Below are 16,165 nucleotides of genomic sequence, written 5' to 3'. Positions count from 1 at the left end.
AGAAAAAGTCTATATACAGTGTGTGCAAATGAGGTAGGATAAGGGAGGTAATGCAATAAATAGGCCATAGTGGAGAGATAATTACAATATAGCAATTAAACACTGGAGTAATAGATGCGCAGAAGATGAATGTGCAAGTAGAGATACTGGGGTGCAAAGGAGCAAAATAAATAAATAACAGTATGGGGATGAGGCAGTTGGATGGGATATTTACAGATGGGCTATGTACATGTGCAGTGATCTGTGAGCTGCTCTGCGAGCTGGTGCTTAAGGTTATTGAGGGAGATATGAGTCTACAGCTTCAGTGATTTTTTGCAGTTCGTTTCAGTCATTGGCAGCAGAGAACTGGAAGGAAAGGGGGCCAAAGGAGGAATTGGCTTTGGGGGTGACCAGTGAAATATACAGTTGAAGTCGGAAGTTTACATACACTTAGGTTGGAGTCATTAAAACTCCACAAATGTCTTGTTAACAAACTATAGTTTTGGCAAGTCAGTTAGGATATCTACTTTGTGCATGACACAGGTTATTTTTCCAACAATTGTTTACAGACAGATTATTTCACTTATAATTCACTGTAGCACAATTCAAGTGGATCAGAAGTTTACATACACTAAGTTTACTGTGCCTTTAAACAGCTTGGAAATTCCAGAAAATGATGTCATGGCTTTAGAAGCTTCTGATAGGCTAATTGACATCATTTGAGTCAATTGGAGGTGTACCTGTGGATGTATTTCAAGGCCTACCTTCAAACTCAGTGCCTCTTTGCTTGACATCGTGGGAAAATCGTAGGAAATCAGCCAAGACCTCAGAAAAAGAATTGTAGACCTCCACAAGTCTGGTTCATCCTTGGGCACAATGTCCAATGCCTGAAGGTACCACATTCATCTGTACAAACAATAGTAGGCAAGTATAAACACCATGGGACCACGCAGCCGTCATACCGCTCAGGAAGGAGACGCGTTCTGTCTCCTAGAGATGAACGTACTTTGGTGCGAAAAGAGCAAATCAATCCCAGACAACAGCAAAGGACTTTGTGAAGATGCTGGAGGAAACAGGTACAAAGGTATATATATCCACAGAAAAACGAGTCCTATAGCGACATAATCTGACAGGCCACGCAGCAAGGAAGAAGCCACAGCTCCAAAACCGCCATAAAAAAGCCAGACTACGATTTGCAACTGCACATGGGGACAAAGATTATACTTTTTGGAAAATGTCCTCTGGTCTGATGAAACAAAAATAGAACTGTTTGGCCATAATGACCATCGTTATGTTTGGAGGAAAAAGGGGGAGGCTTGCAAGCCAAAGAACACCATCCCAACCGTGAAGCATGGGGGTGGCAGCATCATGTTGTGGGAGTGCTTTGCTGCAGGAGGGTCTGGTGCACTTCACAAAATAGATGGAATCATGAGGCAGGAACATTATGTGGATATATTGAAGCAACATCTCAAGACATCAGTCAGGAAGTTAAAACTTGGTTGCAAAAGGATCTTCCAAATGGACAATGACCCCAAGCATACTTGGCTTAAGGACAACAAAGCTAATGTATTGGAGTGGCCATCAGAAAGCCCTGACCTCAATCCTATAGAACATTTGTGTGCAGAATTGAAAAGGCGTGTGCGAGCAAGGAGGCCTACAAACCTGACTCAGTTACACCAGCTCTGTCAGGAGGAATGGACCAAAAATTCACCCAAATTATTGTGGGAAGGTTGTGGAAAGTTATCAAAATGTTTGACTCAAGTTAAACAATATAAAGGCAATGCTACCAAATACTAATTGAGTGTATGTAAACTTCTGACTCATTGGGAATGTGATGAAAGAAATAAAAGCTGAAATAAATCATTCTCTCTATTATTATTCTGACATTTCACATTCTTAAAATAAAGTGGTGATCCTAACTGGTCTAAGACAGGGAATTTCTACTAGGATTAAATATCAGGAATTGTGAAAAATTGAGTTTAAATGTATTTGGCTAAGGTGTATGTAAACTACTGACTTCAACGGTACCTTCTGGAGCGCATGCTACGTGTGGGTGCTGCTATGGTGACCAGTGACCTGAGATAAGGCGGTGCTTTACCTAGCAAAGACTTTTAGATGACCTTGAGCCAGTGGATTTGGCAAAGAATTTAAAGCGAGGGCCAGCCAACGAGAGCATACAGGTCGCAGTGGTGGGTAGTATATGGGACTTTGCTGACAAAATGGATGGCATTGTGATAGACTGCATTCTGTGTTGGAGGCTATTTTGTAAATGACATCGCCGAAGTCAAGGATCGGTAGTATAGTCAGTTTTACGAGGGTATGTTTGGCAGCATGAGTGAAGGATGCTTTGTTGTGAAATAGGAAGCAAGTTCTAGATTTAATTTTGGATTGGAGATGCTTAATGTGAGTCTGGAAGGAGAGTTTACAGTCTAACCAGACACCTAGGAATTTGTAGTTGTCCACATATTTTAAGTCAGAACCATCCAGAGTAGTGATGCTGGGCGGGCGGGCAGGTGTGGGCAGCGATCGGTTGAAGAGCATGCATTTACTTTTACTTGCATTTAAGAGCAGTTGGAGGCCACGGAAGGAGAGTTGTATGGCATTGAAGCTCATCTGGAGGGTTGTTAACACAGTGTCCAAAGAAGGGCCAGAAGTATACAGAATGGTGTCGTCTGCGTAGAGGTGGATCAGAGAATCACCAGCAGAAAGAGCAACATCATTGATGTATACAGAGAAAAGAGTTGGCCTGAGAATTGAACCCTGTAGCACCCCCATAGAGACAGGCCCTCTGATTTGAAACACTGAACTCTGTCAGAGAAGTAGTTGGTGAACCAGGCGAGGCAGTCATTTGAGACACCAAGGCTGATGAGTCTGCCGATAAGAATGTGGTGATTGACAGTGTCGAAAGCCTTGGCCAGGTCGATGAATACAGCTGCACAGTATTGTCTCTTATCGATGACGTTTATGATATTGTTTAGGACCTTGAGCGTGGCTGAGGTGCACCCATGACTAGCTCGGGAAACCAGATTGCATACCGGAGAAGGTACGGTGGGTTTCAAAATGGTCGATGATCTGTTTGTTAACTTGGCTTTCGAAGACCTTAGAAAGGCAGGGTAGGATAGAAATAGGTATGTAGCAGTTTGGGTCTAGAGTATCTCCCCCTTTGAAGAGGGGGATGACTGCGGCAGCTTTCCAATCTTTGGGGATCTCAGATGATATGAAAGAGAGGTTAAACAGGCTTGTAATAGGGGTTGCAACAATTTTGACGGATAATTTTAGAAAGAGAGGGTCCAGATTGTCTAGCCCAGCTGATTTATAGGGGTTCAGATTTTGTAGCTCTTTCAGAACATCAGCTATCTGGATTTGGGTGAAGGAGAAATGGGGGAGGCTTGGGCAAGTTGCTGCGGGGGGTGCAGAGCTGTTGACCGGGGTAGCCAGGTGGAAAGCATGGCCAGCTGTAGAAATATGCTTATTGAAATTCTCAATTATCGTGTATTAATCAGGGGTGACAGTGTTTCCTAGCCTCAGTGTAGTGGGCAGCTGGGAGGAGGTGCTCTTCTTTTCTATGGTCTTTACAGTGTCCCAAAACATTTTGGAGTTTGTGCTACAGGATGCACATTTCTTTTTGAAAAAGCTAGCCTTTGCTTTCCTAACTGCCTGTGTATTTTGAATGGGGCATTCTTATTTAAGATGATGAGGGAAGCACTTTTAAAGAATAACCAGGCATCCTCTACTGATAGAATCAGGTCAATATCCTTCCAGGATTCCCGGGCCAGGTTGATTTGAAAGGCCTGCTCGCGGAAGTGTTTTAGGGAGCGTTTGACAGTGATGAGGGGTGGTCGCTTGACCGCAGACCCATTACAGATGCAGGCAATGAGGCAGTGATCGCTGAGATCCTGGTTGAAGACAGTAGAGGTGTATTTGGAGGGCAGGTTGGTTAGCATGATATCTATGAGGGTGCCCGTGTTTACGGATTTGAGATTGTACCTGGTGGGTTCATTGATCATTTGCGTGAGATTGAGGGCATCAAGCTTAGATTGTAGGATGGCCGGGGTATTAAGCATGTCCCAGTTTAGGTCACCTAACAGCATGAGCTCTGAAGACAGATGGGGGGCAATCAATTCACATATGGTGTCCAGGGCACAGCAGGGGCAGAAGGTGGTCTATAGCAAGTAGGTACGAGGAGAGACTTGTTTCTGGAGAGGTGGATTTTTAAAAGTAGAAGCTCAAATTTTGGGGGTACAGACCTGGATATTAAAGACAGTTATCTGCAGGCTATCTCTGCAGTAGATTGCAACTCCGCCCCCTTTGGAAATTCTATTTTGTCTGAAAATGTTCTAGTTAGGGATGGACATTTCAGGGTTTTGTTCTTCCTAAACCAGGATTCAGACACGGTTCGGACATCCGGGTTGGCAGAGTGTGCTAAAGCAGTGAATAAAACAAACTTAGGGAGGAGGCTTCTAATGTTAACAGTGGTTACAGAAGTCAACAAATGAGAGCGCCTGGGAAATGGGAGTGGAGCTAGGCGCTGCAGGGCCTGGATTAACCTCTACATCACCAGAGGAGCAGAGGAGGAGTAGGATAAGGGTACGTTTAAAGGCTATAAGTACTGGTTGTCTAGTACGTTCGGAACAGAGAGTAAAAGCAGCAGGTTTCTGAGCACGGTAGAATAGATTCAAGGCATAATGTACAGACAAAGGTATGGTAGGATGTGAATACAGTGGAGGTAAACCTAGGCATTGAGTGATGATGAGAATGATATTGTGTCTATAAACATAATTATTTTACCATTAGTTTACCATATATTCTCCTGGCTGCATGATAAGGTGTTTGAGGGGACATACAGTACATAGAGCAAATGGGCACCCTCTTCCCAATTTAGTGCACTAGCTATGGTCAGAAGTAGTACACTATATAGGGAATAGGGTACGAAGACTATTACACTGTGGTGGTATCTTACCCCTGGCAGGGTCTTCTGCTCGTGGAGGGCATTCTGAGCTTTCAGGGCCGACTCTCTGGTACAGTAGGTAAGGAAGGCACAGCCTGAGAGAGAGGACAGAGAGGGCAGAGAGATGGTAAAGAAATGTTAGCATACTGGGACAAACACTGAGACAGCAACTGGAGGAGGAGACCACTCAAAACCATCACAGAGAAAAGCCAAAAACAAAACAAACATCCGTCCCCTGAGTATGAGAGGAAGAGAGAGAGAGTGAGAGATAGCTCCACACACACACACACACACACACACACACACACACACACACACACACACACACACACACACACACACACACACACACACACACACACACACACACACACACACACACACACACACACACACACACAGCAAGCCTGCAGCTAAATAATTATATCTCTGTGTGCACAGATCTGTGTGTTCTTGCTTTAAAGACAACCGTTTAGTTTTGCTTACAAAAACTACTTACTCTACAGTATATATGCAGAACTATTTACTTTCCCTATTGCCACTTCTTATGTAGCAGAGATTTGGAAACGTGTGAAAGCTAATCTAGCTACAGTAGCTACTTTCTTCCATAACATGTCAAATCTGATGTGGCTCTCCTTCTCTCTCCCTGCCAGTCTAAGTCTGCGGTTATCCAGTCGTCCATCGGTGTGTGTCAGTCCTCACTTTGCTGTGACAAGGCAGACATTTCCCTGACAGCCTCTCTCTCCGCTCTATATGTTCCCACAATCCCTTGTTTCCTTAGCACCTGGCTGACGTGAGGGGGCTGCCAGAGGAATGCCAGGGACTCAGGCAAACGAGGAGATACCTCGGAAACATGTCACTCACACAGGCCCCCTTGACAGAAAGCCTATGTAGTGCTGTCATAAGGCTGACATAGTATCAGCTATGTCAACTAAGGGGAATCTTATTTAGAACTGTCCAACTTTTGACTGTAAATGTTATTATGGAGACCCTCTATGTACAAATGTATACATAACACAAGAAACCATGGAACCATGTTCAGAGGACATTTGAAAACGTTATGCAAACATTCAAGTAACATCCCTACTCATAAACCCCTAAAATCTTGCTTGCATCCCAAATAGCATCATATTCCCTATTAAGTACATTACTATGGGCCTTGGTTAAATATTAGATGGTTAGTCCTTGCATCAATAGCTCTGTCTATGAATTTAAGAGTGGTTACATTTCTCCAACCCCATCCATTTTTACATTTAGCAGCCACCCTTATCCAGAGAAACTTACAGGAGTAATTGGGGTTAAGTACCTTTCTCAAAGGCACATTGACAGATTTTTCAGCTAGTTGGCTCAGGGATTCAAACTAGCGACCTTTCAGTTATTGGCTAAACACTCTTATCCACTAGGCTACCTGCCATTCCTCAGCTTTTTAACAAAACAGGGGCGGGGAGACACATGCTGATTGACGCTTTAGGGCTGCTGTATGGGTATGGTTGGAATTAGGCTGCAGGCCCATTATTTCAAGCAAGTGTCTGAAAGGGTTAGGGTTACACAGCAGCCCAAGCAGCCTCTCAAAATGAGAGGCACAAATCTGCGCGATTTTCATACACCCAATTGTGTTGATTCAGCCACACACACACACACACACACACACACACACACACACACACACACACACACACAGACAGACAGACAGACAGACAGACAGACAGACAGACAGACAGACAGACAGACAGACAGACAGACAGCAGCCCTAAAGCGTCAATCAGCAGATGGTGTATAGCCTTTTGAGGATTTGATGGCCAATGCCAAATCTTTTCAACCTCCTGAGTAAGTTGACTATGTGCTTGTGTGTGGACCCTTTTAAGTCCTTAGTGATTTGGACACCGAGGAACTTGAAGCTCTCGACCCACTCCCCTACAGCCCAGTTGATGTGGATACAGGCATGCCCCCCCATTCTCTGTAGTCCCTGAACAGCTCCGTGGTCTTACTGATGCTGAGGGAGAGGTTGTTGTCCTGTTGCACCACACTGCCAGGTCACTGACCTCCTCCCCATAGGCTGTCTTATCATTGCCGGTGATCAGGCCTACCACCGTCGTGTCAGCAAATCCAGGATCCAGTTACAAAGACAGGTGATCAGTCCCAGGGTCCTAAGCTTGGTGACGAGCTTGGAGGGGACAATGGTGTTGAACGCTGAGCTGTAGTCAATGAACAGCGTTCTCACAAAGGCATTCCTCTTATCTAGGTGGTTGAGGGAAGTGTGGAGTGAAATTGAGATTGCGTCGTCTATCAATCTGTTGGGGCGGTATGCAAAATGGAGGGGATCTAGAGTGTCTTGGATGATGAAGTTAATATGTGCCATAACCAGCCTTTCAGAACAGGGCGTTAGTCATTTTTGCAGGTAGCCTTAGAGTTTTTGGGAACAGGAATGATGGTGGTCAGATTGAGACGTGGGGATTACAGGCTGGGACAAGGAGAGGTTGAAAATGACCGTGAATATACCTGCCAGGAGTCTTTGACAAAAAAAAAACTCCAGCCACCTAAGTCATAGACTGTTCTCTCTGCTACCACACGGCATGCTGTACCGATGCACCAAGCATGGAACCAACAGGACCCTGAACGCTTGTACTCCAAAGGTATAAGACTGCTAAATAGTTAGTTAAATAGTTAGCCAATAGCTATCAGGACAATCTGCATTGACCCTTTTTGGGCTGCGATTGCCCCGTGTGCGGTAGCCCTGTCCTTTAATTTAACGCCAATCTCGGTATTAATCCAGGGCGTTTGATTGGGGAAGCGGAAAACCTTCACTGTAGGGACAATGACGGTGATGCATTTCCTAATGAAGCCGGTGACGGAGGTGGTTAGCTCGTCGATGCTATCGCCGGAGTCCCGGAACATATTACAATCCGCGCTAACAAAGCAGCACAGCCTCCGATTCGGAGGACCATTTCTCTAAGGAGCGCATCACGGGTACTTCCTGTTTGAGCTTTTGCTTGTAGACAGGAAGCAGGAGTATAGACTCATGATCGGATTTGCTGAAGGGGACGAGGGAGGGCCTTGTACACTTGCTTAAGGATAGAGTAACAATGTTATTAATTCGCCCTGGTGCCAAAAGAGACATGTTGATGGAAGTTGGGCATAAAGTGTCTTAACGACGTGGAATTAAAATCCCCAACAAGCAGATTAGCAGCCTCCGGGTGCATCATTTCCTGCGTGTTTATAGCCTAATACAGTTTGTTAAGTGCCACCTTGCTGTTTTTTTTGTCCTGAGGTAGAATATATACAGCAGTCACGATAACAGCTGAAAACTCTATGTGGGAGGTAGAAGGGTCGGCGTTTGACCATCAGGTATTCCAAGACGGCTGAACAATGGGTTAAGACTTCCACTCTGCTAGAGTCAGCACACCATTTGCTGTTGATGGAGAGGCATATCCCTCCCCCTCTCGATTTTCCTGAATCCAATGTCCTCTCTGCTCGGTGAATGGGGAATCCATCGAGTTGAATAGCCATGGGGGTATCTTGTCCGCACATGACATACTGGTACTAGAAATTGATAGGCAGTCATAATTTGTTGCCTTACATTGTTTCACAACGCCTCAAATTCAAATCAACAACAGTGCAGAGGGGAAGGACAGAGATGTTGAATTAGAGAGAAAATAAGAGAGAGAGTGAGAGAGGTAGAGATAAGAGCATTTAAAGGAACAGGAGAAAGCAGGGGTAGAGAAGGGAGAAGAAAGCGGTGAAGGGAAAGAGGCTAAGCGAAAGAGAGAGTATAGATGAAGAGGGGGATGAGAGAGAGGTAGATAAAGGTAGAGAGAGCGAGGGAGCGAAGATAAGATCACCTAGCTTCTGTGAACACCATTCCCCTGTGTCCTACACTCGCCTCTTATTTAAGTCATTTAGCAGACGCTCTTATCCAGAGCGACTTACAAATTGGTGCATTCACCTTATGACATCCAGTGGAGCAGCCACTTTACAATAGTGCATCTAAATCTTTTAAGGGGGGGTGAGAAGGATTACTTTATCCTATCCTAGGTATTCCTTAAAGAGGTGGGGTTTCAGGTGTCTCCGGAAGGTGGTGATTGACTCCGCTGTCCTGGCGTCGTGAGGGAGTTTGTTCCACCATTGGGGGGCCAGAGCAGCGAACAGTTTTGACTGGGCTGAGCGGGAACTGTACTTCCTCAGTGGTAGGGAGGCGAGCAGGCCAGAGGTGGATGAACGCAGTGCCCTTGTTTGGGTGTAGGGCCTGATCAGAGCCTGGAGGTACTGAGGTGCCGTTCCCCTCACAGCTCCGTAGGCAAGCACCATGGTCTTGTAGCGGATGCGAGCTTCAACTGGAAGCCAGTGGAGAGAGCGGAGGAGCGTGGTGACGTGAGAGAACTTGGGAAGGTTGAACACCAGACGGGCTGCGGCGTTCTGGTTCTTATCTCAACCACTGCAGACACCCTAAAGGGGGACACACCCACCGAGAGAGAAAGAAAGAAAAAGAGAAAGACAGAAGGGAGTAAAATGGAAACAGGGTTTGAAAGACACAAGGTCTAAAAAGTACAAAAGACAGGTTGGAAAGACACCACTACTCTTCCAATTACGTGCTTTGTCATCATCTTACGAGTGATTGTTTGAGAAACAGCTGTCGTGGTAATAATGTTTACTGCCAAGTGGCCAAACTCTCTTCTCTTTTGTCACAAGAGATGTCAAACTGAAGATTTACTGGCATCAATTAAGCCGGTCCCTCTGTCATAGAGTCTACTTTTACCCAGTCATAATTATGATTTAAAAGATGTGAGATCATGAGACTTGCTATTATCATTCATGCTTTTGTCAATTACGGCTCCATCTACTAATAAGTGTTACCATTAGTTCTCATTCCAATGTTTTCGTCCAAATGATATTTTGTCCATTTATTCTAGAATCACGAAACGGGAAATAAAAAGTTGTAGCTGTTTTCCACTTTGTGTTTCTCAATGCTCTTTAAACTATTAGACCATTTCAGATAGAGCCTTAACCTCTTCAGTCGACCCTCTACTTTTTTGAACATTTTGTTAAAAATCGCGCAACATTTCAGCGCCCTGCTACTCATGCCAGGAATATAGTACGTTCATATGGTTAGAATGTGTGTATAGGAAACCCTCAGACGTTTTTAAAACTGGTTAAATCACGACTGTGGCTATTACATAACGTGCGTTACATCGGAAAGCGCAGGAAAACCTGATCACAGAAAATGGAAATAAATATCCTTGCGCCACTTCCAGCAATTGTTAACAGTGAGCCGAATTAGATAAGACCGAGCATTCAACTCCCACAGCATCCCCATGTTGTCGAGTATCTTGTGAATTTAATCATCTTTGATTCTTGGTTGAACCGAAAGAGGGGCACCGCTTACCTCCGGTCTCCGCCCAGATCATTCCGGAAGAGCTCTCTCCTGAAATTTTTTCCAAGACGACAGCTAATGATATCTACATCGCCTACGGATGATTTTTATCGCTTATTAACGTTTACTAATACCTAAAGTAGCATTACAAACGTATTTCGAAGTGTTTTGTGAAAGTTTATCGTCTACTTTTTGAATTTTAAAAAATGACGTTACGTTGTGAAATCGCTGTTTTTTTCGTTTATCACACAGTCTACATATAACGATATCTTGGCTTTATATGGCCCGATTTAATCGAAATAAAGACCCAATAGTGTTTATGGGACATCTAGGAGTGCCAACAAAGAAGATGGTGAAAGGTAATGACTGTTTTCTATTTTATTGTGCGGTTTGTGTAACGCCGAAATGCTAATTATTTTGTTTACGTCCCCTGCTGTGCTTTTCTGTTGTAGTGTATTGGTGCATGCTATCAGATAATAGCTTCTCATGCTGTCGCCGAAAAGCATTTTAAAAATCTGACTTGTTGCCTGGATTCACAACGAGTGTAGCTTTAATTTGATACCCTGCATGTGTATTTTAATGAACTTTTGAGTTTTAACTAATACTATTAGCATTTAGCGTAGCGCAAGCGTCCCAGGTAGAGGTAAGAGGTTAAGAGTCAATTGCATGAAATGACTCTATACACCCTTGCACATAAGGAACTCTGAAAGAAAATCATTGCCCTGAAACTTTATTCAGCCAGTCAATAGAAATCTCCAGATCTCTCATCTCTGTTTTGTTCATGTCCAGGGGTGGAGGCATGAAGTCAAACGCAGGAGAGCAGAACTTGGTAAATAGCCGGATCCGTTTAATGTACATAATTACCGGTATACAAAAATAACAAAACACTTGGGCACAAAACCCGTATCGCACCAGTACATAAAGCACACGTACTTACAATAAACAATTCCCGACAAGGACATGGGGGAAACAGAGGGAACATATACAACATGTAATTAGGGAATTGAAACCAGGTGAGTGCGACATCCAGACAAAACAAATGGAACATGAAAAATAGATCTATAATGGCTAGAAGACCGGCAACGTCGACCGCCGAACACCGCCCGAACAAGGAGAGGAACCGACTTCGGCAGAAGTCGTGACAGTTAGCATCTATCTGGACCTCAAACGCACGACCAAGGACAACCTTTGCTCCATACACAAAATACGTCTTCACTTCAGTTTATAGATTGATTTTATGACATAATAACCTGACTAGATTACTGTTATATGAGGCCTCACTTCTCTGTGTGTTGTACTACTAAAGCCTTTGCAACACCAATATTTATAGCAAAATACTTCATTGCAAATGAATGAATGGACCATGTTATTCTATAATGCATATGCAATAGCAACACAGTCACTTGTTGGAAGGCTAACAAACCAACCAAATCATTTCTTGACATGTATCCCTTTAATGCAGATCAGCAATCCCTTGGCTCAGTGTGTACAAGGGCCCATATATTATTCAACATCTTGCTATTAGTCCCCTTTCTTTCAATGACACTGGCTGGTGAATGGACTTGATATTTCCTTATTTCCTTAGTTTCCTTATAACACTTTCAGATCTTTGCTTTGAGGAAACAATATAAGGAAAGGGAAGTATCTTATACTATCAAGACACAGTCAATGTCCACCCCCATATCATCTTAAAATATGTATTTGGCTGCAGTAAACCCTTCATGAGTTAAAAATGCTATATGAGCTCGGAGCAGAGTACGCAAATATAAAATCTTCAATTACTGTGCAGAGAAATGTCCGTTTTTTTTGTTCCGTAAAATAAGCCTTAATAATTCAGCAGCTGTTTCAGAGACTAATGAATGATCATTTTGAATGCCTACATTCTAAAAGTGACGGCATGCATTCATGACATTTTGATCCCAGTTTGGATCTTGGTCAGGTCAAAACCTATAAAAGGCATAGACTAACAAAAAGGAACATTGAAACAGCATGTCACTGTGTGTGGATAGCGGAGGTCAATAAGTGCACCACATCTCTCACTGCATGCTGCTTCCCGAGTGGGCCAACTCCAAGCCTGCATCCAAAATGGCACCCTATGCCGTAGGACGATATCGGCACTGGTCAAAAGTAGTGTACTATTTGGGAATAGAATGCCATTTGGGGTGCAGCCTAAGCTCTAGTTAATCGATTGGCAAAGGAGGAAAAAGGGCTGGCTCTAATGTGTTGCATGTGAAGGATTTACTGGAGAGCAGAGCCACTGAATCAATGGAGTAGAAAATGCATCATTAGAACAGTGTTGTTGCCGTCGTCCCCTCGCTCCCGAGAGGGATGTGGACCACACACACACACACACACACACACACACACACACACACACACACACACACACACACACACACACACACACACACACACACACACACACACACACACACACACACACACTCTCCCACTCCCACACACACATGCACAAGTTAAAGCAGAAACAGACACATACCAGCATATACTGTATACTGTATACATACACACATGCATACAGGCACACTTTGATGAGTTCTCAATGTCACTAGTCAGTAGTTTATATTATTCTCTCATTCATACCTATTCCCCACTGTCATTGTTTCGTAAATACGTGTGTGATTATTTTAAATAGTGCAGTCTACTAATTCTAAAACAGTAAATTACCTTCACAAAGACATAGGCTAAGTTAATTACACGTTATTTTATTAATGTTCATTAATTAATAATGAAGTTAATCCATTTAACCTTGTCCCTTCATTGGCCCCTCGTTTACTACGTTTGCAGGTTGTTGCTCCCCAGGCAATTGGACTTGTGCTTTGTGCAGATAAATATTTCAGTAATATTTCAACCTAATTTTGTAGCGTAATCCTTTCCATCTCACAGTTCTTTCACATTAACAATCGAGAAGAAAACAACAAAAAAATAGTAATTTGTCAAAAACAGGAGCAGGGGTCTGAGTCTGACACACAGGGGTTGGTCTGCCCTCCCATTACACCACTTACAACCCTAAACACAACCATTAATATTCCTCTCCTCTCTCCTCTCTCCTCTCTCCTCTCGTTCCTGCTTTCCTGCCCTCTTATTTCGCCTCGGCAGAGAGACGGCACGTCTTGTCCTATCCCGTCCTCCACAGGGGAGACAAGACGAGAGGACATTCCAAACAGGGGCGACTTGGGGAGGACTCGGGGGGGTGGAGAGGGAACATGGATCATTACACTTCCTGTTGCGTCCCGGGAAGAAAATGACGCTACTCCTGGGCCAATTGATTCTGGAGAGTTAATTTGCTTTATTAGCGAAGATGTTGGACCCGCGAGGGGATCCCGTTCTACAACCGGAGGCCCCACCTTACTCCTGCACTCCTTCCTTCCTCCCTCCACCACTCCAATCCAATTCCTGCGAAAAAGAAACCCTGCGTAATTGTTTTCCCTCCATCTTCCGTGTCATTGTCAGATGGGTCCTGTGGGATTATTAGCAACCCCAGGTCCCTCAATAATTCATCCTAAACTATTTATACACAGATGGAGAGTTCTCTAATGTCTCCCTCAGTGAGCTTATCTGACGTTCAGACGGAGAGTGGGGGGGGAGAGAAAGACAGAAAAACAAGCGATACAGTGAGGTGAGAGATTGAAAGAGTGAGAGAAAGGGAGACAAGGGGGCAGACTGAGAAAGAAAGGGAGACAAGGGGGCAGATTGAGAAAGAAAGGGAGACAAGGGGGCAGACTGAGAAAGAAAGGGAGACAAGGGGGCAGACTGAGAAAGAAAGGGAGACAAGGGGGCAGACAGAAAGAAAGGGAGACAAGGGGGCAGACTGAGAAAGAAAGGGAGACAAGGGGGCAGACTGAGAAAGAAAGGGAGACAAGGGGGCAGACTGAGAAAGAAAGGGATTGGGAGTGGCAGTGAGACAGCAGCACAGAGGAGTGTGTTTGTGTGTGTGCTTGTGCTTGTGCTTATGTGTGTGTGATTCTTTCCAGAGAGAGAGCGAGAGACGGAGAGAGAAAAGCTTTTTTTTTTGGAAGAGGCACAATGACCCTGTTTCATGGTGTGCTTTCAGTTTCAAGGTGAAGCCGTTCTCTCTCTCCCCCGCTTTGCCAAAGTGAACAAAAGCACCATCCGGGGAATAGCAGCCTCCCCCACACAATCCTTCATTAATGGCTTTTAATTAATCTGGCCCCTTTTTTTCCTCCATTTAACACAATTAAGATGTTTGCAAGGCTAACATGGAGTACCAATCATTAAAGGAAGGGCACATGAAAGACACACAGGGATTTTCATATTTACATATGCACCATGCAAACACACAACAGTTAGTTATCCCTCCTCTGTCTTATGTCAATGAATAAGATCAACAAACACAGCACTGAGTCATTCCACCATTCCTTCATAAACACATAATCATACGGTATCATCCCACATTAGCATATTATCATTTGCACATTAAGCAGCTTTTATCATTCTAAATACAAAGCGGTGTGGTTTGAGAAAAAGTCTTTCTAACTTGTTTTTTAACTGCCTAGCTGTGAGTTTTAACTAGGCTTTGTGGAAATAACAATTTTTTCAGGGGAACAAATAGTTACTTTGGAGGTAACAACAATTATTTAAAGATCCCCCAAAAAAGGACTACATTTAAAAAATATTTGAATTCAGATACCAGGAAGTGAATACTTTTCAAAACTATTTTTATACAGATCTCAGAAAGTAACTATTTTTGTATACTATTAGAATACAGATCTGAGAAAGCAACTAATTAAACCACTTATTTTTGAATACAGATCTCAGGAAGTGACTACTTTTCTGAGACTATTGTTTGCCTTCAACAAGTGGCAGGGCTGTATCTGGAACTACTTGTTGAAAATAGAAATAGAATGAAAACAGCACAAACCACTTACTATACTATTCCAATCTATCTAGTCTAATTCCAAAATGCTATATACAGTATATCACAAAAGTGAGTACACCCCTCACATTTGAGTAAATATTTGAGTACATCTTTTCATGTGACAACACTGAAGAAATGACACTTTGCTACAATGTAAAGTAGTGAGTGTACAGCTTGTATAACAGTGTAAATTTGCTGTCCCCTCAAAATAACTCAACACACAGCCATTAATGTCTAAACCGCTGGCAACAAAAGTGAGTACACCCCTAAGTGAAAATGTCCAAATTGGGCCCAATTTGCCATTTTCCCTCCCCGGTGTCATGTGACTCGTTAGTGTTACAAGGTCTCATGTGTGAATGGGGAGCAGGTGTGTTAAATTTGGTGTCATCGCTCTCACATTCCCTCATATTGATTGGTCACTGGAAGTTCAACATGGCACCTCATGGCAAAGAACTCTCTGAGGATCTTTAAAAAATAATTGTTGCTCTACATAAAGATGGCCTGGGCTATAAGAAGATTGCCAAGACCCTGAAACTAAGCTGCAGCACGGTGGCCAAGACCATACAGCGGTTTAACTGGACAGGTTCCACTCAGAACAGGCCTCGCCATGGTCGACCAAAGAAGTTGAGTGCACGTGCTCAGCGTCATATCCAGAGGTTGTCTTTGGGAAATAGACATATGAGTGCTGCCAGCATTGCTGCAGAGGTTGAAGGGGTGGGGGGGTCAGCATGTCAGTGCTCAGACCATACGCCGTACACTGCATCAAATTGGTCTGCATGGCTGTCGTCCCAGAAGGAAGCCTCTTCAAAAGATGATGAACAAGAAAGCCCGCAAACAGTTTCCTGAAGACAAGCAGACTAAGGACATGGATTATTGGAACCATGTCCTGTGGTCTGATGAGATAAACTTATTTGGTTCAGGATGGTGTCAAGCATGTGTGCGGCAACCAGGTGAGGAGTACAAAGACAAGTGT

At 43.8% G+C, this 16,165-nt stretch overlaps 1 protein-coding gene across 1 annotated transcript in view; it reads right to left on the bottom strand.

Annotated features, from left to right (window-relative positions):
• Positions 1-324: 324 nt before the first annotated feature.
• The window catches only part of LOC135572932 (CUGBP Elav-like family member 4), a 37,875-nt gene continuing 22,034 nt past the window's right edge, over positions 325-16,165 (bottom strand). The window contains exons 2-3 of the mRNA XM_065021839.1: positions 4,940-5,022; positions 325-345 (exon numbers count right to left, since the gene is read on the bottom strand). Coding sequence (XP_064877911.1) covers positions 325-345; positions 4,940-5,022 — 104 coding nt within the window. The remainder of the gene's footprint in view (positions 346-4,939; positions 5,023-16,165) is intronic.

The sequence above is a fragment of the Oncorhynchus nerka genome, linkage group LG2 (genome assembly GCF_034236695.1).
Source record: "Oncorhynchus nerka isolate Pitt River linkage group LG2, Oner_Uvic_2.0, whole genome shotgun sequence".
NCBI classification, from domain to species: Eukaryota; Metazoa; Chordata; class Actinopteri; order Salmoniformes; family Salmonidae; genus Oncorhynchus; species Oncorhynchus nerka.
The sequence above is the reverse complement of the archived record's forward strand: the minus strand, read 5'-3'. Positions and strand labels throughout refer to the sequence as shown.